This window comes from Sardina pilchardus, chromosome 24 (assembly GCF_963854185.1).
Source record: "Sardina pilchardus chromosome 24, fSarPil1.1, whole genome shotgun sequence".
Taxonomy (NCBI): Eukaryota; Metazoa; Chordata; class Actinopteri; order Clupeiformes; family Clupeidae; genus Sardina; species Sardina pilchardus.
The window spans coordinates 26,592,367-26,618,641 of record NC_085017.1 but is presented as its reverse complement, the minus strand read 5'-3'; the positions used below and the strand labels follow the sequence as shown (position 1 = coordinate 26,618,641).

The window sequence follows — 26,275 nt, the reverse complement described above, 5'->3', positions numbered from 1 at the left end:
CGTCTTCAGTATGCGAGTGTTGCACTTAGGCTCACCATAGGCGTGGCACACTGATCCATCAGCTTCAGGATGAGAGCCTGGGCCTGCTCGCGCACCTGGTCTTTAGAGTCCCCCAGCCGATCCACCAGCGCCGGAACGACTGCATGCAAAAATGATAGAGATCAATATATAGCCTTCTAACATTAGTAGACTTTAGTGGACTTGTCTTATCAGAATCAGAATCAGGCTTTATTGGCCAGTTTGGCGTAAACAATCAAGAAATTTGACTCCGGCTAATCTTTGCTCTCAAAGTACAACACTCAAATATAACACACAAAGATTACATTATAAAATTCTCTTCCATATCTCTTTTATTTCATTGATAAGACTACGAAGACTACGAAGTCTCAAATGTCAACATCAAAGGAGTCTGTCTCCATAAGAAACCTTACCAAACCTTTCATACAATCAGTGTCACATTCACATATACAGTGTCACATTCTATAAACACACACACAAACACTTATTTATCTCAACACATACTAACACAAACACACACAGGCCCACATGTGCACACACAAAATAATAAATAATAACAATACTACAAATAAAAATACTGACATTCACATTCACAACAATCACAGTTCTTACCTGTACCCACAAATCCTCTGAACCGTTCATTCAGTCTGTCAACAAATGCTGCTACAATATCGATGCCCAGCAAGGCCACCTATTTAGAAAACACAGATTCAAACAAACCCATTAGTGAATTTAGCTCATTGAGAGTAGAGAGAACAGTGTGTTTTGAAACAGAGCCCTAAATCGTACTGCACAACCTTGAAAGTGTCCAAGTATATGACACCCTGGGAGTATCACATCAAGGTGTAAAAAAGAACATCATCATTAAGAGCCACATCTACTTTGCAAAGATAACATAACATAACATTTTAATTCGTGATAGCTGTTCCCACTGACCCTGCAGTACAAGTGATACAACAGCACAGAAGAAATGGGAAAGGAAGCTAAATGCAATCATCCTACACAGCCGAGCCACAACCCCAGGCTGACCAAGTAAAAGCTACACCCTGACAACACACCCATGAGCCAGGCTCAATGGTATGACTGTGCATCAAAATGCCTCTCCCTCGCTCAGGAGGAGTGCCAATGTATTTCATCCACACACAACTCATGCACTGCAACATCATATTATCATACAGACATAACTTTCACTTGTAACCTTCACTTGTCAATTACAGACAATTAGACATTCATAGAGAACGTCAAGAAAGTTGCCATTAGTCACTTTCTTGGATGTTTTATTCATGCTCATAAATAATGCATTTCATGAAAGTAGAGGTACAACTTCATAAAGGTTTACTGCAAACTGTGCTAGAACAAGGTTCACAAAGCATTGTGCAGTCTAATGTCAAATCTAATACACATACACTTGAGCCTGTGTGCCTTTAACATGCTAGCCTACAGTATATACTGTCAGTTCACTACTGACTCACAAAGAAGCAGGATTAAGTGCTGATAAGCCCAAAACTGATAGTGATTTCAGGATCAAATTGACATCTCAACCATTTCCAGTGACATTGGAAGAATGATAATAACTAAACTATTGATCTGATCGTATCAATTAGCGTTTCCCCACTTGGACCGCTAGAGGAGATGAACCCCCTCAAAGGAAATGTTATTACATTGATTTTGCATAAGCAGAAAAAGCTGAGCAAGTATGGTATGGGACACGTGGTGTCAAGAGTGGTTTAGGCTACGTAGTCCTGGTTTTCCATCGAACAAAATGGAATCTTGTCCCAAAAAGCATCTATTGGACATGGCTGTTTGCATGCCCTAAACTGCTTTTAAACGTTATGTTTCTGTTACTTTAGTTAAACTGCAACAACAAGAGAGATTGCATTGTAATTCCTCAATAAAAAAACAATGAAACTTAATTAGGCTAAACCAAAAACAGAGGGCAAACCTGTAATAACCCCCAACACATAACACTACATTAGCACTAGCAAGTTAACGGCTACTATTTATTCTGACAGACACCACTTTTTGAGTTTAAGTGTGAGCCTTATTGCAGCTAAATAAATCATGGTAAGGGGAAAAAGTACCGTTATCTAAAAATAAATTTACTTTGATATAATTAACAAGTTCAATACTTATTCTAAATATGTGCTAGTAGTGTGTCATCATGTCATATAATCTTTCGTATATCAAATAATTCCTCTCCATGATAAGAATATCTACTTTATTGTCTAATTGTGATCCAGTTGATATAGAGCATGATGGTGTTTCTGCACATGTACTGGGTCCAACAGTCCCCAAAGGTGTAAACAAATATGTGAGGTCAGGTGGGCTGCTAAAATAGGCCTGCTTCAGTGTACAGACTTTGAATAATTTACAGGATTCTATAGGTCTTATCTGTCAAGGATGTAAAGTTTTTTTGATTTTTTTAATTAATAAGAATATTAAGCCCACATTTACAGAAATTGCCCTATTTGTGTACCATGATATGAAATGACCTATATTAGGCTATTATGAGATCATGGGTATATTGCACACAGTAATTAGGCATATACAGAACATTAAACTTATGTTATTGTCGTGAAGTCATTTAGTGTCAACTAACCAAAGATTTAGAAAAAGGACATAACTGCAATCCATTAATTCTATAATTTCCATCCACTTTCTGTCAGTTAGTTGGCTGAACTGTAGGCCCGATTGTACATTCAGCCACATTCCATCCCCACGGATGTCTGTGGGCAAACGAGGGTTAACGTCACGCGGCTAGACAATAGCTAATGAATATGCCATCGATGCTCCGCCCAGAAAAATAATGAACAGCAGACGATTGATATCGTAAAAGTCTGGCATTATCAGGTAAGAAAAGACACAAACACTCAAATCATCACTATTTCCTCCCATTGTCGGCGCTATGGAAGAAACACCCATCCCTACGGACCAGTCTGTCACCATCCAAAAACAACGCACAAAAACAATGGCCCCGTGCCCTCCCCCGCAGCTCTGCATACACGCGCGCGTGCACACATACACACAAACATTTTATTATAAATCGAATATTAACGATAGAATACTGTTTGCTATCTTATCGAGGAACACCACTCAGTTACGATCACTTATTTAGCCACAACCACCGCCACCACCCCCTCCAAAAAAAGAGAGAACGGGCCATACTGCAAGTCATCAGGTATTCCAGCAAGCTGTACAGGCAACTGAACGTTAGCCCACCCTTTTGTCATCCACTTCTTCTTCGAACTGTATTTCAACTACGGGAAAACATTAGCTACAACCTATTGATGGGATAAACAACGTCAGGTGAACGTAGCAGGTGAAAGTACCGTTTAGTAGACATTATCAAGATGGGTGATGAGTTAGCGGTCTGATGTGAATGACAGGAGATAACGTTCCTGTTCACATTTTAACATGTTACAATACAGCCTGCGAATGTTTATGTTTCCCACATCTCTGACGTTACCTTGTAATTGCTGGAGTTGACCCATCCAGTTAGTTCATCTATTGTCTTGTCTAACCGTGATTTGTCTTGCTCAACATCCAAAGACCTCTGAGGATCATTGAGGTAGTCAATTAAATCTGGGCCGACCTGCAAACGCCGGGTCACGTCCTTTTGCAAAACCTGCTGGTAAAAATAGTCCATGTTGTCATTTTCCCCCATTGAAACCGAATGTATTGGGCCTGCAGAAGCCGCTGGCCGCACAGTGACGTCTCGGTTCCCGTTTAGTGTTGAAGAAAGCGAGGCTCTGTCACCAAAACCTTGGACTATCCAGTGAGGTCGGCTTCCTCGTTTTGTATGATATGCGATATCAAATCAACGCAGCGCGATATTAAACGGCAAGTGTAATAAGTCCCAGTGAAATCAATGATCCATTAAGTTGATGGATAGACGCAAATTGTTCAAAAAGTCATAGTTATGACCAGAAACAGTCACTGACGCACATTAATAACAGTTAATGCAAACTGAACGATGCGGTGGTCTAGCAACCTAGCTAGCTAAAATACCAACGTTAGCTAGCTAGCCAACTATGCTGACGTTATGGCTGGCAGGGCAAGGGCCTAACGCCTAGTTCATAACTCCTGCAATCCATGATGGAAATGTCCGTAATATGCAGGTGGTGTAAATTCAATGCAGCCACGGCTGAATTGGTTGTCGTTCCAACTGGCGCGCCACCGGTTTGTGATAGTGTGATATCCGAAGTCTGTCAGCCCCCCAGTCGGCCTACAAAACAACAGCAGCGCAGTGGTGGGTATGGGCTTCGGGGTCCTCTAGCGCCGCACAGTTAACCCAATCAGCTGCCTGAATATAAATCGAGGGAATGCAAACCTCCGCCATCTGGTGGTTAAAGGTCTTAAAGGTAATCTAGGCTACACCACAATTTCCCTAACCTGAGCAAAGTTGTGACGGCCTAAAGGTAATGCCATGATTTACCTGTATCCAGCTACCTTGTGTTCATTTGCCTATTCATGGAGAGGTAGCCTACTTGCTAAAGAAACTACATAGCCATACGCATTGACTGCACAGACATCAAGTCATAATTGTGTGTTGACTGGGCCTATATATGAGCAATTTGCCTAAATGATGAGCAATTTGCCAAGCAAGTAATAGGCCTGATAGATAGGCGGCTAGATTATGACAATATAAGTCATGCTCCTTCAATTAGCCAATATACATTATTTGATTTTAAATACATCCTTGGCACCTTGTGATCTTTTTAATGAATTGAATAGCTTTCACACCAGATTGCAAAATGAGTTCCAATTAGGCAAGTACATCCATAACGCATCCTTAACTGCTCCTCATATATTGGGCACACAGCTGTGTGCCAGTGACCTGTTCTATTGGATTGGATATGATTACTAAATGAATGACATCAGTAAACATCAGCAACTAAAATAAATCATTCCTTCTCTTTTGCCCAACTTCACAAAGCCTTAATTTGCATAATGTTGTATTTGAGGCAGGACAATACAGATGGAAACACAGATCAGCTTTAACCATATATCGTAAGATATAACTTAAGGATCCCTTTCAATGCTCAATAAGACCGATTACATTTTAATACTTAATGTTGTTTACAAGAATAATAGCCTTGTCCTTGACAACATTTCACAAAGATCCTGTAGACTAATAATGAGGATGCCATGAGGTGAGTGTAAATGACCGATTGAAGACGGTATAGGTCAACCGGAGGACAAGAACTTGAAAATGCTATCAGCCTATCCTCATTACACAGTGTATTAAGCCTAAGCCAAACACTCAAGGCCCCTGGTATGTGGGGGGATCTGTTGAGGTGACCCACCAATGTTTGCGCTAAGGCTATATCTCACATTGCATTGAATTAGCACATACAGTATGTTGCATTTACAACAGCTTTAGTTAGACTTAGACTTTGCACTTTGCATTTAACTATAAGGACACATAGTGATATTACAGATCTAGGATTGTGCAAATACCAATGTTTTTGAGTAAACATACACGTGTGAATATTAGAGTGAACCTAAGTAAACATAAGAGACATTTGCTATTCCATTGCTATCACATTTATGAAATGCACTTATAAGCACATTTTGTTTTGATGAAGTGAATATTTATAACATTGCTGTTACTCTAGCATAAAAAATACAGCATGTGGATTTACATTTCTGAAGCTTGCACAAATCTCAATCACATTATTTTATTTATTTTTAATATATATATATATATATTTTTTTTTTAAGGCTTTCAAGTTACAGTTTGATGGGAGGTGGAGGAGCAAAGAGCTATGGATGCTAAAGTATTAAATAAAGCAAGCTGTTACAGATGTAAATGTGCTGTGCTGAGTAGGCTGAATGTATAGTCTGAAATAAATACGCATATGATCTCTGCCTGTAAATATGAATTGTTGGATATGAAAATTAGCCATTATGATAAAATTAAGGCTAATCTTCGTTATTTGTCCAATCAATAGGCCTAGGAAAACAAAACTTTCGATAATCTCAAAGGGTTTAGCCAAAATGGGTGTGTATTCTTAATTTACTTTCACTGTGTATGGTATTAAAAGATCCTCACGCATGGTTTTAGTAGGCTACCCTGCCCAGCGCGCACCACAGACAAGTGCGCACTTTGCACTTACTCACTAGCGCCCTCTGTTAGGCATATATAATTAGAACCCGGAAATTCAAGAAATTCTCGCTCAACCCTTTGCTATGACGTAACTGTTCTGACGTTCCAGACGGAGCAGTACCCAGGAAGTTAGCCACTGTTGTGTTTCTTCAGGTGTAGATTTGCGTTTTACTGAAAAAGAAACGATAGTTTGGCGCGCCAAAATGGCGACGTTTATATCAGTCCCGTTTAAAAAGTCAACGGAAGTCGATTTAGTGAAACCATTATCGAAATTTGTCACAGCCACGTATCCAGTTGGTGAGGAACAGGCTGAATATATACGTGCGGTTGAGGAACTCAATAAGCTGCGCAAAAGCGCTCTTGGGAGGCCCCTGGACAAACACGAGAGCTCCTTGGACATATTGTTGCGGTGAGCATTGTTGTAATCTTAACTTTCCTGATCATTCTCCAAGTTATACACCTGGATGAAGTGTTTTATTTTGCTAGTTCTTTCTATGTGGTAAACCAAATGGCTAGCATAGAGTAATGTTAACGTTACGTATGTTAGCTACTTGCCGCCGCACCCATGATCACGGTCAATTTACCTGTAAACTAGGGTGGGTTTCTGACATTGTTGGCCGTTAAGTCTATCGAAACGACGAGTTTTCAATCGACTGTCTCTTGTTCGGATGTGACAACAAAGTTTGGAATGTTCTTTATTGGTTGGATAAACTGCAATATCTCGTGCTTGTTGTAAACAAGCTAAGTGCTAGTCCACCTAATTTACTAAAGTAATTTACTGATCAAGTAACGTTAGGTATTTGGCTAACTTAGTCGTAGAATTACAACCTGCCAAGAATCAACACAACCTTTGTCTACATACCATCCCTAACGGTAACCTTACGCGTTACACAAGGAAGTCGCTTGTCACCCAAAGCTAGGTAGTAGCATATCCCGCTAGCTGAATGTTTGTCAGTTGAGTACTTCTCTGATGGTAATGTTGGATGGTCTCGGAAAATAAGGGTTTATTATTAGGTTTATTTATTACTTAAATCAGCACTTTGAAATAATCACAATCGTCAACATCAGATCATAATCAGCTGTAATGTGAATGCATGTGCTGGAAAGCGTTGGCAAATGAGCATTTTGATTTCAGTGCCATCAGTAAGTATGGCACTAAATTGCCATCACTTACTCTTGTCTAATCTGTCATTGTCTGCCATATATGACAATGTAATTTGCATGTGAGGATATGTAGGTGGAAGCCGGGTGTAGATAGTGAGAGCTTCCTGGTGATCCCACAGCCATGGCTCATGCATGCACTCTGGAGACAACGTTATTGTTACTTCCTAGTGACACATTGTCACTGACAACTTAAAACGATTTAGAATTATTCAAAGCCCTACATTTTAGATTTTGCCTTCCATGTTATCATTAAGCTTCCTTCCTTCCCTCCAAAGCTTCCTGTTAGCTTCCACATTAGTTGCGCTTCTTAACCTAAATGTGACCAACACACTTTGTGATAATTGATTGTCATCTATAGGCATTGGTTTAGAATGTTTCAAATGCAGGATACACATTAATCACCCCCCTACTCTCCATTCTAATCTCTCTCCAAACAAAAAAACAAAAAACGTGTACAGTGTGTGGTTAGTGAACTGGAACATAATGGCAGGTGTCACGTGTTTCATCAAGGTGCTGCCTGTTGGAAGTGGTGAGAGGAGTCCTCCCCCCTAACATGCATAGGGCTCTCATTGATTCAACCAATCATGTTCAACCAATCCCTGTTGTCATCTCAAGGCATTTTTTTGTATTTTTGGCTGAACAATTGCTGTAAAATATCAATTGTTGACATGTAGCACATGCCTAGGAACTTCGACAATCATTGCATTATGCTGAAGTACTGTACATTTCCATTTATTCATTTATCAGACAGTTTTACATAAAGCGACTTACGACATCGAGGAATAGGCATTCAAGCTACTGTACACTGCAGGGGAGACCTTCTGTAATTATTATTAATACTACAACAATAAATACTACTACCAGAGGAGTAGAGGAGGGGGCAGAAGTTTCAGTACTAGTCAAGGTGTAGTTGAAGGAGATAGTGGTGGAAGAAGAAGGAGGAAGAAGTAGAAGGAGGGGATAAGGGAGGTGCATGTTTGGGTTGTTAGAACTGTTAGGAGAGGAGGTGCTCTCTGAAGAGTTGGGTCTTCAAGAATGCGTTGGAGATGGAGAGGATGCACCTGTTCTGGTGCTTTTGCTGCACTACTAGTGCACATAATGCGTACTTTGAATAGATCTGTTACAAACGTGTATCTCTGACTGCAAGTAAACACTCATGGGTACAATCAGTGGGAGTTCTCAGTAATGTGTTTATTTGATAAATAATTCAGTGACTGAAACATGATGACTTGATGCACTAATTGCATGATCAATCTGTATGCTATAGTGAGTAATATGTGTGAGTGAGTTCTCTCATGAAGTTAGAACTTGTGAACATGGATTGTTTTTTTGTTTTGTTTTGTTTTTTAAAATCTCAGTTCTGACATTAACAACATGATTTTGATTTGTGTTACTGACCCTGTCTGCCCAGGACCGTGGGAATTAATTATGTTCGTATTGTTGTGTTTACATGACATAACTACAAGAAGAACTAATGATTAAACAAAGGCCTAATGGTCAATCTAGTCCAACCTCTTTGATCTTGAGGTATATGGTGCTAGTTGCCACTTCTAACTCTTTGTGTAATTAATTATTTGTACCAATGTTGATAATACAGTATAACAATTTAGTTTAGTAAATGTAACTCCTCCCTGAATCTCTCCTGAGGAAGTCTCGAGAGGGCCAAGCAGGAGGCTGATTTGCATGGAGAGGAAAGGTTCTCAGGATTTGTTAGCCAAATAGATCTGTCTGTCTGTCTGTGGCTGTATTACAGAAGAAGGAACTAAACTGTGGTGTGGCTGTGACAGATAGTCTGATATGCTCCTCACTAAGTGTCACCTACATTCTCTTTCCTACAGGTACTATGATCAACTCTGTGTCGTTGAGCCCAAATTTCCATTCCCAGAGGTAAAAACCCCCCACACATGCACACACACACATACACACACACACTCAATCATACTAACAGTTATTCAGATATTCATGACTGGGACCTCATTTATCAATAGTGATACGTTTCAAGATTTTAAATGTTTCCAAGTCCAACTAGTGAAATGTAGAACAAAGAATATGTAATGTACACTGGTCAAAGGCACACCAGTTAGAAATCAGCGTTGATAAATTCCACACATTCTTATCCACTGCGTTCATGTAGGCTCTGCGTCATTTGGATTCTGAAACACCTCCGATTGTATAGTACTATGTGTGGTATGAAATAATGCCTTTTAAAGCCACATGGATTAAGTTGATTCCCTCCCTGGAATAATGGAGAAGAGACCAAAGAATAGAAACTTAAAGCCACCGCCTACCGGTGGTGAGTTATGAAATGCATCTAAACACTGAAACACACGGTCAGAGATATCCGTATATTTACGCACATTCCTAACTTTCAAGTTCATAAATTTCACTCTTCGGGTAGGAATGGTCAAGCTAACCCATTTTGCACAGATTTGTGTGTACAAATTGTTGATAAAGGAGGATTCTAGTATATTGATTCAAGATTCAAGATTTCAAAGTTACTTTTACATCTTGTCTGTTACTTACCCATCCACCCCCAGAGTGCCATTTCTGTGTTCTCTTTTGGTGGCTGTGTTTTCATATCTGATAACAACCCACCTAAATAATGTGCGCTGATATGTGGTTGGCATACTGAGCAGTTATCTCAAACTGGCCTGTGTGTGATCCAGTTACCTAGGGTAAAGAAGTCTGCAAAGCAAATGTTATTTTATTTTTATTTTAGAAATGTCATGCACTTGCGCTTCAAATGTAGGTACATTTTAGTATAGCTGTTTGTTATATTGTGGACCATCCACCTGAAATTCTCTGCCGATGACGATTAATGCATATGTATTGCCTTTTTCTTTAGCTCTGTCTCACGTTCACCTGGAAGGATGCGTTTGATAAAGGATCACTCTTTGGGGGTTCTGTTAAACTTGGTGAGACTCAGTCATGCATACAGTGTACACACAATGAGGATGTTTTTATTAATAATCAACTGTGAAGCAACTCATGACTACAAAAGGTTTAATCACTCATTAATAATGAATTTGGCAAACGTAATGATATTTATGCAAGCTCCTGACCAGAAGAATACTGTTCAGTTCAATATAGTTGTTAACAAAATGGCACAATCATATAATTATGAACGTTGCATTGATTGTATCAAGAGAAGTCTATATTTAGCTGGTTGAAATCTGCTACCACAATTGTCACACTAATCATTTGAGATGAGTGTTGACGGTGTAAAGCCTGACTGGTTGGAACGGATGAATCATCACTTACATGACATATTTCTTTTATGGTACCTATATGTCAGAGGGACCCTTTGGAGCAGGCTGTTTACTGATAGGGGTGTGGTCGTCATTGTCTTTTCTGTTTTCCTATGGGTCTGGGCAGCCCTGGCGTGTTTGGGCTATGAGAAGACCTGCGTGTTGTTCAACATTGGAGCTCTGGCCAGTCAGATTGCCTCAGAACAGAACCTGGACAGTGATGAAGGGCTAAAGGCTGCTGCCAAGAACTATCAGGTGAGCTTGAAGATAAAACCAATGAGATAAAAAAATGTGTGCACTCACACTACCATTTCTTTATCTTAAGGCCCGTTCACACCAAGAACGATAGCTATAAAAAATTAAAAAACATAAATGAGGACGTTCACACATAAACTATAACGACTTGAAGAACAATATCGTTCGTGATCACTTTTGGAACGATACAAAGTAAACAGCCAATCAGATCCCATCACATTCAAAACACGAGGAGAGAGAGACGTTGCTTATCGTCGGTCAGTGTGGACGCTTTTATCGTTCTGGTTCTGGTTATCGTTCCTGGTGTGAACAACCCTTTGCTCTAACACATTCAGCAGTATATCAGACAATCGCATACTGTAGAGTAAGAATGAAATGACCTGTTGGAACAGCCTCACAGAAGCCCCACAGACTCAAGTAAACTGACACCTTCCTCCCTGCTTTTGTGTCTGTAGCTCGCCAGTGGTGCGTTTGCACACATAAAAGACACTGTGTTATCTATGCTGTCCCGGGAGCCCACCATGGACATCTCCCCCGAGACTGCCAGCACCCTCGGTCAGATCATGCTGGCTCAGGCTCAGGAAGTCTTCTGCATCAAAGCCACCTCCGGTAAAGCATCTTCCTCTACACAAGTTACTCTATATCTCAAGCCTGTATTAAATGTTAGACGCTACTTGTGCAGTCATGCGAAATGGACATGGCAATAGTGAAACTTTGTGATTGTAACCATGTTACACAGTGAATCATTGAGCGTGTTTGCATGCACACTGAAAAACTGATTATTATCACGGTTTTGTTGTTATCTGGTAATTCAAGTGCTCATGTTAATGGAAAAAAAAACTTGATTCATTATCGGTTCATGAAAAATCTGTTTAGCACACCCAGGTTTCTGTCAGTATTCTGATTTCTTGTGTATGCACCTTAAATGGATTATTCCAGTTACTCTATCATTGCCAGTCATCGTTTTTTTTAGTGTGCATGTAATCGCGCTCATTATAGAAGAATGGACATAAGCAGACATCCTGTTTTTTGGGACACGGTCCTGTATTGCACCCAGGATTTCCTCTCAATTTAGTGTGTATTTCATGTCATGTAGTGCTCAGCCTGGTAGGTAAAGAATCAAGTAGAAGTCTAAAGTCATGAGATGAGGCGGTTCCCATAATATACTGTCCACACCACGCATTTGCCAAAGACTTTCTGCTTTGTCATGCGGTTTGGTTTGGAAAGGACAGGACAGGAAGTCGAATTATGCCAGATGTCATCCATGCGGTGATTTCACAAGGGAGTTGAAGTATTTAGTGCTATTCATCTGAGCTTTTCACAGGCATATACAACAGGGCTCCCACGGGTCATGGAATTTCTGGAATATCAAGGGATTTTGATAAAGTTTGTTCCACACACTGTCAGGGGATCTTTTCATATTTGGAGGAAAGTCATCATATTATAGAGAAATAGAGGGTCGACTGAGATATTGGGAATCTTACAATTGACCAGCAGGCCTACTTTATACCGCATATATAATGTATTAAATTTAATTATTTTAAATTAGATATGTATTAAATATGAAAACCCCCATGATATCCAAGTTGAGTAAGTAATTGGAGCCTTCATTACAATCTAGCTATGTAGTCTAAAAATAAACTTGCACATTCCACATGAGATCATCATGGGCAATAATGCGTTGAGTGCTTCAAAGCTGGAAAAACAACTTTGCTACTTTGATTGCTTCCAAGTGCCTCAACAACCAGGCGAATTAGTCAGACAAACAAATGAGCTAGCTAGGACATTTGGGGAAATACCACTCTCAACTGGATGTCACAGCAGAGATTAGATGCACTCTCTCTCACATTGTGAATGATTGGTCGCTGTTTTATGACATCATCAGTAGGGTCACTGGCCCAAAAAGGTTGGGAACTCCTGGTCTAGGAACGGCTATCTCTTATGGTATATATGAAGGAGGATGAGAATAATTAGAGGGAAGTTTGTTCTGCAGATGTAGCATGTGGAAGTGGAAGCTTGTTCAAAGTACAGTGTGTTAGTATAGGCCAATAGTTAATGATTAATGGTTGTTTCGAGACTTGTATTGTTATTCTTAAGTGACAGGACTCAGGACCAACAAAAATTGTGAAATTTCCCACTGCAAAAAGTTCTGGGGCTAAGAAGGGAAGAATGTGTTAGCTACTACAACTAAATCATAACTGTAACTTGGAGCACTACCATGGCAATGATACGCAGCGTTCCTAATTTTGTGTCTGCGTATATTTATGTGTTTCTTTAGACAAGATGAAGGATGCCATTATAGCTAAACTGGCTAACCAGGCTGCAGATTTCTACGGCGATGCATTTAAGCAGTGCCAGTATAAAGAAAATCTTCCTAAGGTTCGTGCACTCACAGTGACACTTGCATGCACGCACGCACGCACGCACACTCCACCACACAAACTTATAGATATTAGTATTAGTATTAGTATAGTATTAGTATTAGTATTATACATATTTTTAGACTGTCCTACCTAATGTACGGGCTCATCATATACTCTCATTGGAAATTACGGTAACTAACTTCAATCATACATGTGAACAAGAATCATACAAGTGAGTGCATATGTGTGTGTGTGTGTGTGTGTTTTCTGAGGGGATGGTTCAGGGGGCATGCGTGTGAGTGTTTGGGGTTTTTGCGCTGATCTTCTTGTTCTTCTCTCTCTTCTTGTACCCCATGCTGTGTGTCTGTGCTCCTCTTGTGATTGCTGCGACGTCTGTTTGCTTGCTTGCTTGTTTTGGTGGTTGCCGTGGTGTTTGTTGCCGTGGTGCTCTCCCTGGTCAGTATTTTTATTTCCAGGAGGTGCTCCCGGTCCTGGCTGCCAAACACTGCATGATGCAGGCCACCGCCGAACTGCACCAGGCCGCCCTGGCCAATCAGAAGAAGCGCTTCGGAGAGGAGATTGCTCGTCTGCAAGTGAGTGAGACTCTGTGTGTGTGTGTGTGTATCTCTGTGTCTCTGTGTGTGTGTGTGTGTGTGTGTGTGTGCAAGCAGCTGGTAACCACACAGCTACTCGAGGCACATAGCAGGCTATATGCCAGTGACTTCCACTTTGTTATTTGAAACTTCCGACAAATGTCAGTGAGTTGTTGTCAGACAGGTTATCTCATTTGAAGTTTTCTTTCCTGGCACTTCTCACCTCTCGGTGGCTCAGTGTTTTGTAATGGTGTGGTGATCTATCCAGCAGCAACTCCGTTGGTCCATGTCTACTCAGAGCCGAAAATGATGAAGCACATCAAATGAAAGGATCAGAGTCATGGTGTATAAGGGAATTGTGTTGTAGCAATTTAAGATTTGCTCATCAAAATACATTAATACAAATATACTTCCAACCAGAAGGTGTATATTTGTAGGTGCCTGGTGTATACAGTGAGGAGCATATGTATTTGATACCATGCTAAAACAGGAATATAAAATCATCATTTGACAATTGATCTTAATACCTTAATTATAAAAATGAGTAAAAATAAAACCGCCAAGGACACCAATTTTCTTTGTGATTGAAGAATGTTTCGTAAATAAATAAAAGTTTTCCTTTAATGCTAAGGGAAGGAAGTATTTGACCCCCCATGTAACCCTATGGGAATTTAACACATAGGGTTAACATACAGTAGGGGCAGGCAGATTTTTATTTTTTAAAGGCCAGCTATTTCATGGATCCAGGATATTATGCATCCTGATAAAGTTCCCTTGGCCTTTGGGAATAGCCCCACATTATCACATACCCTTCACCATAGCTAGAGATTGACATGGTGCTTTTTCCAGTAGGCCTATTAGCCTGTTTGATTTGCATTGAGCTCAATGAGCATCAAACAGGCTAATAAGCCTACTGGAAAAAGCACCATGCCAATCTCTAACTATGGTGCAGGGTATGTGATGATGTGGGGCTATTTTAATTCCAACGGCCAAGGGAACTTTATCAGGATGCATAATATCCTGGATCCATGAAATAGCTGGCCTTTAAAAATAAAAATCTGCCTGCCCCTATGTTAACCCTATGTGTTAAATTCCCATAGGGTTACACAGGGGGTCAAGTACTTCCTTCCCCCTAGCATTTAGGAAGAACATTTATTTATTTACGATACATTCTTTAATCACAAAGAAAATTGGTGTTCTTAGCGGTTTTATTTTTACTCATTTTTTTAATTAAGGCATTAAGATCAATTGTCAAATGATGATTTTATAATCCTCTTTTTAGGCAACTTTAGCATGGTATCAAATACATTTTCTCCTCACTGTATCTGTATATTTTGTAAAGGCACAAAATGCATCATCATATGAAATTTGCAATGATGTGAAAACAATCGCTGGTAGCCTATAAGTAACATCACACTCTGTCTGCCACTCGTTGTCTATAGCTGATCAAAATTACAGAAGCCTAAAGCTTTGAGTTAAGACTATATGTTTGTTTAGCCCATTGAATAACTTAATGATGGAGAAAACAAATACATTATTTTGTGAAATGATGCATCATCATTTGAAATTTGCAAACGATCTGGTCTCTTCCATGTGTGACATTCTGTTTTGATTTGGAACCTTGCAATCGGAATTGTCGTTGTTTATTCAGTCTAAAGTCTAAAGACTGTCCAAAGAAGCCTGGGCTATTCAAAGTGTTTGTTTATTGCACATCATGTTTTGCATAGATTTGAATAGTCACTGCATACCTGTTTGTTGGCGTGTTGTTGCAAAATCCGCTGACTCATTTTAATGCAAGCAAACGTTATTTAGCGAAATCCGCTGATTCATTTCAATGCAAGCACACCACATTCAGGGGGTCTTTATTGTTGAGGTCAGACATGATAATCACCCACAGATCTCGTTTAACTTTTTAACTGCAGATTCAATTCTGCCAAAAGGCCCGCTTGTCTAGCTTAGCCTAGTGCGGTGTGATTGAGAGGGGGAGTGGCTATAGAGCAACGAAAGCCAATGTGTGCTTCTTTTACTGATATATTTACTGGTTTCTTGGTGTTTTGAGCCCCCAACGTTGTCTTCAAGGCAGTGCTGCCTGGAAGGCACTAGGGTTAGGCATGGGTTAAGGTTAGGGTTAGGGTCGACGGTGGCAGCGCTGCCTGGAAGACGACGTTGGGGGCTTAAAACACCATCAAGCTGTTTGTTGATTTCTTATCCGAACCACGTCAAATTTAGCACTGCATTTACTCGTGCCCGTAGACACCTGTCAAGTTTGAAATCAATCGGAACATCGGTTCGAGAGATATGCAAATAACAGACACACACACATACAGACAGACAGATATTCCTGCAATTTATAGATACATTAGGTAAAGAAAATGATGTGGACAGAAGATCTTTTTCACTTTTGTGGAACTTTCTCACAGGGTTGTGTAGTTATGCAGCGGTTTACATTGTCCATTATGAATGCAAAGGATATTCAAATTCAGATTACAAATTTCATGTCATGTAATACTGAATTGTCATTAGCTTGGTTCATCATAGAATATCTCTTGTTTAACTTTATCTTTGTGCTTTTCTATATTTCTGTAGCATGCTACTGAGCTGGTGAAAACGGTTGCATCACGCTATGACGAGTATGTCAATGTCAAGGATCTGTCAGAACGCGTTAACAGAGCTCTTACCGCTGCAAAGAAAGACAACGACTTCATCTACCACGACCGGGTGCCTGAGCTCAAGGACCTCGAGCACATCGGCAAGGCAACCCTCGTCAAGGCCACCGCCATCCAGAACCCTCTCAGCCCGAAGTTTACCGGTAAAACAAAAGAGAAATCAATATCTCATCCACAGTCCTTTCATTCCACTTTATTCCACTGCACTGTACCTCACAGGGAGATTCAGCTTCCCATTTACATCCAGTAACAGCATGCACGCTAAAGCAGTACTGGCACTTTCAACAAAACGACACGCACTACAGTAACTGTTGAGTGCTCAACAGTGGACATAGGAAATAGACACAATTATGATTCTGTCAGTCGTTTGTCCTAAGTACTGCTACAAGTGGCTGCGGGTGCCAAGCTCTTACCCTTACAAAGCTTTTGGAACTCTAGGGGGCATAATGATGAAGTGGCAATTGAGTGGGTGTGTGATGTCCAGTGCATTTGTACACTGTAGGTCTACACGAAGATGCACTCAGGGCTGTGCTTTGTGGCTAGGAACTTGTGCAGACCTCAACTAACTGTATTGCTTCAAGCATCATGTAGCCTACTATTTGGTATACCCCACCCAATACACTGTGTCCCTGGCATGTTATGTTTTTAGTCTGTAGAGTGCGTGCGTGCGTGCGTGCGTGCGTAATCATGTAGTTTAGAAAGAACAAAGCACAATGCATTCTGTGACCTTCTGACCTGCCTAAGTGTGTAGCTCACTTCCTTCAATGTTTGGATCTGTGAATCTGAGTCAAGCATTAAAGTGTGTGTGTGTGTGTGTTTCTAGATCTTTTTGAGAAGATGGTTCCCATGGCAGTGCAGCAATCCGTGAGCGTGTCCAACCAGAGGAAGGCCGAGACGGTCAACAGACTGGTCGGCAGCCTGAGAGAAGCCACTAACCTCTGCAACGGGTGAGTGACCACTGTGATGCCTCACCTTTCCTTTGAGCAGCCGGCCCGTGAGGCCTACTGGTTTAAGGCTTCGAGCTTGTAACTGGAGGGTTGCCGGTTCGATCCCCGACCAGTCTACGGCTAAAGTGCCCTTGAGCAAGGCACCTAACCTCTCACTGCTCCCCGAGCGCCGCTGTTGAGCAGGCAGCTCACTGCTCCGGGTTAGTGTGTGCTTCACCTCGCTGTGCGTTCACTGTGTGCTGGGTGTGTTCGCTAAGTCACGGATTGGGATAAATGCAGAGACCGAATTTCCCTCATGGGATCAAAAGAGTATATAGATACTTATATATATATATATGTACTTAGTTCCCAAATGCTTGCAGACTGTTGGTATATGAGAGGAACAGTTGCTGGAGTTTTGAGAATGAAATGTTGTCCCAGTTTTGCCCGATATAGGATTACAGCTCTCTGAATTGAACCGTGCACTAATGACAAGTTGGATGATCCCTCTCCTCTTTAACCTAGAGGATGCAGAGTCGATGATTTCCAACAAATGCTGATTGCCCTAACCACAGAATGTTTTGTCCACTATGCTGCAGTCCATCTTAAATGAGCTTGGGCCCAGATAAGACCGCAGCGTTTCTGGATGCTAAATATGGTCTCTCCTTTGCATGGTAGAGCTTTAACCAGTGGTTCTGCTTTTAATGTTGTGCCATCTAAAGCAGTGAAGATCATTGTTTTTCAACCCTGTGCCTTGTTTACAAAGATTTCTCTAGCTCTCTGAATATCTTAATTATGTTACTCTGGATGATGAAATTCCGATATTTGCAATTTCATGTTGAGTAGTATTATTCTTTCACAGCGAGATGAATACCTCCGCATCCTCATCTCTGAGAGATGATGTCTCTCTGAGATGCTCTTATATATCCAGTCATGGTGTCCGTTAACCTGATTAGTGATGAAATGTTCCTCCTTGCGTTTTCTTTCATTACACAACTTTTCCAGCCTTTTGTTTCCCCCTGTGCCAACATTTTTGAGCCGGGTTGCTGGCATCAAATTCAAAATGAGCACATAATGTTAATGAAATGGTTAAATCACTTTCCAATATTTGATATGTCAGTCATATACAGTATACATTGTCTGTGTCCTTTTTGCAACTAAATAAGGGAAAATCGGGGGTTGTACAGTAATTTCCTGCATATAAGCCGCATTGTGTATAAACCGCAGGACAGTGTTTTATGCAAGTTAAAAGAAACAAAACCATATTAACACCGTATTAACTGCCCCCCTGTATTAACCTCATAGCGGAAGAAATTTAGCGAAATCAATGTATAAGCCGCGGCTAATAGTCAGGAAATGACGGTAGTTCTCGACCGGCCGCGTGTTGATTCCTTGCCTGATTGTGTTCGTCCCCAGCGTCCTGGCATCTCTGAACCTGCCGGCGGCTCTGGAGGACCTGTCCGGGGACTCGGTGCCCCAGTCCATCCTGGAGAAGTCCCGCGCGGTGATGGCTCAGGGCGGACTGCAGAGCGTGGAGATGCTAATCAAGGAGCTGCCGGAGCTTCTCACGCGCAACCGAGAGATACTCGATGAGGTCAGACGCACGTGAGATCAGCAGATGCGGGATAGGGGTTAAGGGTTGTTTATCTCATGCAAGGGTTGTATATGACATGTCAACACTGCTGCGCATATATATAAAAAAAAAACTCACCTGGAAGAACAAGTCCTCCATTTAAAACAAATGAATCGGTTTTATGTCTGGCAGTGCTCTCATGATTTTTTTTTATCTTCCAAGATAAATTCTATGTCGCTTTTTTAATTACTATGTACTTCCTGTTATATAACAGTTTTCAGACCATGTCTTAGCTGTCGGCTAGCGTTAATGGGGTGAAGCATGATAGAACAGTCTTGTTTCTTAGTGCTATTTCACATTTCCCAGATATTTCAGAAAATAGTTACTGGTGTGTTAAGTTTTAAGAACACTGAAAGTGAAATGTCCTTAATGACCGCCTTACCAAAACTATGGAGACTGCATACATCAGGCTTGTGCAAAATTCAAAAGGAGTTGAATTCATGGCAATTCAATAGTTTCACAAGAGATAGTATGTGTTGAATCTCATATACACTCAGTTTTGGGCAGATTACTGAAAATGCAATTGGTTACTGTTTTAATTTATAAGTTGTGTGTTTGATGCAATCATATCTGACATATAATGTGAAGCTTCATTGTTAAACACTACCCTTATATTATGTACTGTATATGAATTTCATTGAATTCTACTTCCTTCAATTCATGTTGAAATTGTAATTCTACATCCTGTATTTGACATCAATTCAAATTAAATTCAAACTCAAGAATTTAGTTGGAATTTAGTCATGACTGAGAGTCATTCTCAGTTCAATTCTGAATTTTGCACAAGCCTGGCATCCATTGCTTTAGGTGCTGCTTTTACCACACTGCAGTTGTTCACATAACATGAAAATATGAAATGATACATGGAGGAAGTGAGTTTTATGATGTGCCCACATGATCCACGTCACAGTATGTTGAGTGTGTGATGTATACATGTACATGTTTGTATTGTCTATAGTCTCTGAAGATGCTGAACGATGAGGAGGCCACAGATAGTGAGTTGAGGGCCAAATTCAACCAACGCTGGAACAGAACGCCCTCTGGTGATCTGTACAAACCCCTCAGAACAGGTATAAACGCAGTCCCACATAAACCCCTCAGAACAGGTATAAACGCAGTCCCACATAAACCCCTCAGAACAGGTATAAACGCAGTCCCAGATAAACCCCTCAGAACAGGTATAAACGCAGTCCCAGATAAACCCCTCAGAACAGGTATAAACGCAGTCCCAGATAAACTTGCATGAGCACACATAACCTCTGGTGACCTGTACAAACCCCTCAGAACAGGTATAAACGCAGTCCCAGATAAGCTTGCATGAGCACACATAACACCTGCACCTAGTACACAAAGTAATACAGGTCAAGTGTATTTGTATAGCACATTTCATACACAGAGGTCATTCAGTGTGCTTTACATAAACAACTACAAACTAGTTGTTAAAAAACGTGTTGTAAAAGAGACAAAAGTAGCTGTGAAATTATGCAGTGCAAATAGCAAGTACAGTAATTTCCCACATATAAGCCGCATTGTGTATAAGCCGCAGGACAGTGTTTTATGCAAGTTATAAGGAAACATAACCATATTAACACCATTTTAACTGGCCCCTGTATTAACCTCATAGCTGAAGAAATTTAGCAAAATCAATGTATAAGCAGCGGCTAATACTCGGGGGAAATTAAGGTATGCAGATGTATCCCTTGAGTCAAATGCCACTGTGCTCCACCTGCGTAGCTCACCTGTTCCTTTTCCCTGTTCCCTCCGCGCCCCTCCAGAGGGAGCCAACTTCAGCAGTGTGCTGGACAAGGCGGTGTCCGCTGACCAGGTGGTGCGCGAGCGCTTCAACACCCACTGTGAGATGATCGCGCTCCTGTGCCGCCCCGAGAACGAGCTCAACTCTGCCATTCCCTCTGCTAACCCCACCAAGACACTACAGGGCAGCGAGGTATGCAGGCCTGCTAGTTTATCGTGCTCTCATACGTGTGTCTATATGGGATCAAGTCAGGCTACTTTTTATTTTCCCCAAAGTGAAGCAATTTGTTGTGCAGCAGGTAGAATAGTACAAGTCACATATAATCACAAACACAATTAAAAAAAAAGGTTGCTTACCTTGCAAGCATAGTCACACACACACACACACACACACACACACACACTCTCTGTCGCTCTCTCTCTCTCTGAGACACACACACACACGGTGAACTCCCTTTTTTCATGTAGTTTCATGTAGTTTCTTGTAGTGATATGTTCGTTTTTACTGAGAATGGAGCAGGGAGCATGTTTTCTGTTGTCATGTACGTGTCTAAATGTTTTTTGAGGGACTAAGGTGTGTGTGTGTGTGTGTGTGTGTGTGTGTAGGTGGTCAGTGTGTTGCGAGCACAGCTGACTCAGCTGGACGAGGTCAAGCAGGAGCGCGAAGCCCTGGAGGGAGAGGTCAAGGCCGTGACCTTTGACCTTTCATCCTCCTTCCTGACCGCCCTGGCTCAGGACGGGGCCATCAACGAGGAGGCCCTCAGCACCGGCGCGTTACAGACACACTATGGCAGCCACACGGAGCGCGTCCAGAAGAGCCTGCGGTCTCAGGAGGAGCTCCTCGCCAAGATACAGGTGCGCTCGCTCGCTCACAGCCAGGGCTCATCCGACCGTTTCAAACGTGCACGCTTGAATGGGTTCACTAAGTCCCAAATTTGGACCGTGCCACCACGAAGCCGCTGTCACACTCGCAGAGTAAAAACATCACTCAGGGGTGAGAGTCTGTAGCCTGCTGAGTAAGCGGCTCAGGTAATCTGATCCTGGATTGAGGACAGTTGCACACATGCTGTCCCAAACAGTTGCTATTGATAGGGCAATGATTAGCTTGTTGATAATACTGATATTGAGTCATCTCCTTGTTGTACCTGTAAATCAGTTTTGTAGTCAGCCATGCAGTTCCTAGTGTTCACACTTTAAGTAGGTTAAGTGCAGTATTCAAGATGCAGTGCAAACAAATTGAATGTGTCATTGTTTGATCACATTACTTGCTCATGTCAATTATTCGGCTACTCACCACCGATTCTTAGAGTCTGCCAATTAATCAAGACCATGTTTGATCATTTGAAAACCCTAGCGTGTAGACTTTTAACCTCAGAGACTCAATGCCCAGACGAATTTGCACAAAGACAGGAGAAGCTTTCTAAAGGCACAGCTCCTACCCCACCCAAACCCCAGGCATGCGGCAGAGGTGTGTTGTCCACCCCCAGGGTTAAGTCATTCACTGTGTTTCCCCTCTCTCTTTGGCAGACCTCCCACCAGGAGTTTTCCGCACTTAAGCAGTCCACCAACGAGGCTAACGCCAGAGAGGAGGTCCTGAAGAAGCTCGCCACGGCTCACGACAACTACACCGAGATCTCCAGCAACCTGAAGGAGGGCACCAAGGTACATGGCCGAGAACGGATCGTTGACCATTCGGTGTCCGTGCTGACTTGAACGTTTCTATCCAAAAGTACACATACGAATTCCCCTCAAGTTTGGAAACGATGCAGCCGTACACAGAAAACTATTTTTATTTAGTCATCTGGTGCTCTTGTAGCTGTGCAAATAGCCCAGGCCTCTTACGAACAAACACTGAGCTAAGCTGAGCACTGAAGGAGAGGGCACTTATGCCGCAAACGCACCCAGTTACTTTCATTACATAAGAGACAAGCACACAGATGCAAATAGGCGCGCTAAATATGCAGTAATTTCACGCGGTTGTCTCTCTTCTTCTCTCTTCTCTGTCCCCTCTTCCTTTCTCTCTTCTCTCTTCATCTCCCGTTCCCCTCCAGTTTTATAACGACCTGACAGAGATCTTGCTGAAGTTCCAGAACAAGTGCAGTGACATTGTGTTCGCCCGCAAGACCGAGCGGGATGAGCTTCTCAAGTAAGAACTCGGAATATTCATGTCTGTGCGTGTCTTTAGTTATATGTCCATGACGCACTTGTGACGCGATGAGATTGTGATTTGTCGAGTGACGCTCCTTTCTGTGTGTCGCAGAGAGCTGCAACAGAGTATTGCCCGCGAGCCCAGCGCCCCATCCTTCAACGTTCCAGCCTATCAGAGCGCTCCCAGCACAAACCCCGCCTCTGCCCCGAACCCGACTCCAGCTCCGCGGACCGTTTTTGTGAGTACAGACCCAGAGCACGGTCCGTCCCGTTTGGGAACATTCCGGTGAAGACCAGGTGGGTTGGTTTAACCGCTCGTGTGTGTCCTTTTAGCCCCAGACGACCCCGGCCAAAGCGGCTCCGCCTGCCAGACCTCCTCCCCCGAGCGTCACCCCACAGGCGGCCAGCGGCCCCCCGGGCTCCGCTCCTGCCGCTGCAGCCGGAGGCAACCCGCCACCAGTGGCTCCTGCAGCTTCTCAAGCCCAAGGACCCCCATACCCATCCTATCAGGGATACCCAGGGTAAAACACACACACACACACACACACACACACACACACACACCCTACCCATCCTATCAGGGATACCCAGGGTAAAACATACACACACACACACACACACACACACACACACCATACCCATCCTATCAGGGATACCCAGGGTAAAACACACACACACACACGCGCACACACCCCATACCCATCCTATCAGGGATACCCAGGGTAAAACACACACACACACACACAGACAAACAGAGCTGGTCACGCCTGTTAATCAAGTGTTCGCTATTCCATCACAGTACTACTTGACCTCATCCAGCTGAGTCAGCTGTGCTCGCAACACACTGACCACACACACACACACACACACACACACACAGACAAACAGAGCTGGTCACGCCTGTTAATCAAGTGTTCGCTATTCCATCACAGTACTTCACGTATCACTATTGAACCACTTATAAACACCCTTGACTTCACTCTTCACAAATCGTGTACAGTACGCTCCATTTCCAATAGTAATGTGTAGTGTGCCTGAGTGCTTGCCTGTCTTCTTGTGTCTTAGGTACTACCAGATGCCAATGGGCTACAACCCGTACATGTATCAGGGTCAGTACGGAGTGCCCTACATGCCGTATCAGACGCCACCTGCCCAGGGAGGCTACCCAGCAGCCCCTCCCAACCAGCAACCTTACCCCTACCCTCAGCAGGCTGGGCAACAGCAGCCTTATTACCCACAGCAATAAGCACTTCTACCAGTCTCTCCTACCCTTTAAAACTTTACCCCGAATCCCTCAAGGTCTGGGCCCCGACACCACGACTCACACCCCCCTAAACACCCTGAGGCCTGCCTTCTAACCCACATCTACCTTCTTACACCACAATAACTTGCAGAGCTCTAATGACTTGACATGGTGTTTTTCCACGACGCCTTGTACCTTAATCCACATCCGTGCGACTACTACCCTAATAACTTCGCCACAGACACAGCCCTGCTATCCCAGCAATAATTACTTTTATGTTCTCGAACCCCCTCACGCTAAACCCTGAAAAAAAAACCCTAACACTCCTCTTATCTGCCCTGTAAAGAACGAGTTCTCCCCAAATGTGGAGCTACCTCTGAACCACAAGTTTTTGTTGTTTTGTTCATTTTTTTTTTGGCTGCATGTGAACAACGTAATGCTGACCGTTACTCTCCCTCTTCAGAATCCACAAACTTCTTTAAGCCCAGCCCAGTCTCCTTCCCTTCCCTGCCCCCCCTTCCTCTTTCACTGACGTCCAAAGTTAGAAAGGCGCTTCTTTTGGGGCATGCGTCTTATTTTTATATTAAATACTTCAGTGCACCCTAACTTGCTTGAAGGAGTATAATCACATAGGAAAGTAAGCAGTATATTCTAGTGGGAGTTTCTAAGTTTGTGTACATGCTGATCATTGTTGGGAGGAACCGTCTTATTATAAAAGTTCTTTATTGCTGTTCTTTTTGTTGCATCACATCCATCATTTTAGTCAGAGCTTTTGGAGGGCTTCACTGATGTAATTACTTGATTAACAATCAACTATGTTTGAGTTTTTATGTTTTCATGTGGGATTAAAATCTGGACTTAAAAGCAGCTGCTCTAGTGGTTTCTTATGTTGCGGTTAACGGTTATGCTACTTAGCAGATGCCTTTGTCCAACCAAAGTGACATGCAAACAAAAACAAATTCGATAATTAATTTAGCAGTGAACAAATTCAAAACATTGCTCAGACTATATTAAAGAGAGTAGCACTGTACAAGCAAACCTAATTAATTAAATAAATATTGAATATATGGGAGAATAGTAAATAAAGTCATTCAATCAGTCATATAATAACGATAACTATGGAATTTTAAGCAATAAAAAACAATATTATGTAATATTAATTAATCAGTGGCCTAATGTGTGGATGTGCATGTGCTACTGTAAATACTACATGAAGTCACTTCACTGTATGTAGTAATGAGTGAATGTCTGTTCAAAAAAGGCTGTTTTGGGGATAGTGAGGGAGTCAAGCGGATGGCTTGTTAGCTGGCATACTTTCATGTTGGCATAGTAACAAGTCATTCATTTACTTCACAGGGATTTTGGAATGCTCTTGGGTGCTGCTTGTGGGTGACAATTGGGTATTGGTGCATTAATGGGGGCATTAGGGATGCTGGAAAAATGTTGTTCATATTTGCACTCAACAACTAAACAAAAACCCCTTTTGACAATGACTATGTTATTGTTTTGCCTTCCCATTGCCATGTGCACCAGCACTAACTAACACACCCTGTTTTTGATTGCCTGAAATAAGTGTTCAGTGGATGGGAGTGCCTATGTTTGTTTCCCATCTACAGAGTCCGTGCTGGTGTGAACATAACATTCACAAGTCATTGTCTGGGGGGGGGGGGGTGATAACTAAGCATGGCAGAGGTCATGTCTGAGGTGGGACGTTAATCAGTGGAAGGTGTCATGTCTTAGGTGGGACGTTAATCAGTGGAAGGTGTCTAATGCTCCCTAATTAGACTCTTCTCAACGTCTCTCCTCGGTCCTCTATCCCATCGTTGCCGCCCCATCATTCTTTATAGATCAGTGGGAACGAGCCCGAGGATCGAGACGTTGAGAAGAGTCTTTTATGTTGGTAGCCTCACATGCTTAGTTTCAACCATATAGCAGCTGAGCTGACTCATGATGGTCACTGGTGGAAAAACTGACTGGTCAACCAACTTGCCCAACATACTCTTTTACTCGTCCCCAGCCAGCAGCCCATGGCTTATGTTGAACCCTGCCCCAAATGTGTTGAATGGCCAGTGAAGGCAGGAGACCAACAGGGTGGGGAAAATAGACCTCTGATGTCATACCACCACCATTTGGCAGAGCACCCTTTGCAGTCCACAC

General features: G+C 42.2%; 2 protein-coding genes across 3 annotated transcripts in view; one reads left to right on the top strand and one right to left on the bottom strand.

The window, feature by feature from the left end:
* clasp2 (cytoplasmic linker associated protein 2) overlaps positions 1 to 4,266 on the bottom strand; it is a 63,040-nt gene extending 58,774 nt beyond the window's left edge. The window contains exons 1-3 of the mRNA XM_062528851.1: positions 3,485 to 4,266; positions 631 to 709; positions 36 to 139 (exon numbers count right to left, since the gene is read on the bottom strand). Of these exons, the coding sequence (XP_062384835.1) occupies positions 36 to 139; positions 631 to 709; positions 3,485 to 3,682 (381 nt within the window). The 5' untranslated portion in view covers positions 3,683 to 4,266. The remainder of the gene's footprint in view (positions 1 to 35; positions 140 to 630; positions 710 to 3,484) is intronic.
* A 1,955-nt stretch (positions 4,267 to 6,221) lies between these two features.
* Positions 6,222 to 24,985, top strand: pdcd6ip (programmed cell death 6 interacting protein). 2 transcript variants are annotated; one of them, XM_062528817.1, is made up of 18 exons: positions 6,222 to 6,536; positions 9,130 to 9,178; positions 10,137 to 10,206; positions 10,667 to 10,794; positions 11,250 to 11,403; positions 13,073 to 13,173; positions 13,634 to 13,750; positions 16,337 to 16,559; positions 17,240 to 17,363; positions 18,759 to 18,936; positions 19,934 to 20,045; positions 20,751 to 20,920; positions 21,334 to 21,582; positions 22,255 to 22,389; positions 22,779 to 22,873; positions 22,988 to 23,114; positions 23,209 to 23,396; positions 23,941 to 24,985. In XM_062528817.1, the coding sequence occupies exons 1-18, from the start codon at positions 6,331 to 6,333 to the stop codon at positions 24,119 to 24,121; spliced, it is 2,607 nt and encodes an 868-aa protein (XP_062384801.1). In that variant the 5' UTR covers positions 6,222 to 6,330; the 3' UTR covers positions 24,122 to 24,985. The 2 variants fall into 2 exon arrangements, with proteins under 2 accessions (XP_062384801.1, XP_062384800.1); XM_062528816.1 differs by having other exon boundaries at positions 13,619 to 13,750.
* The last annotated feature ends 1,290 nt before the right edge of the window (positions 24,986 to 26,275 follow it).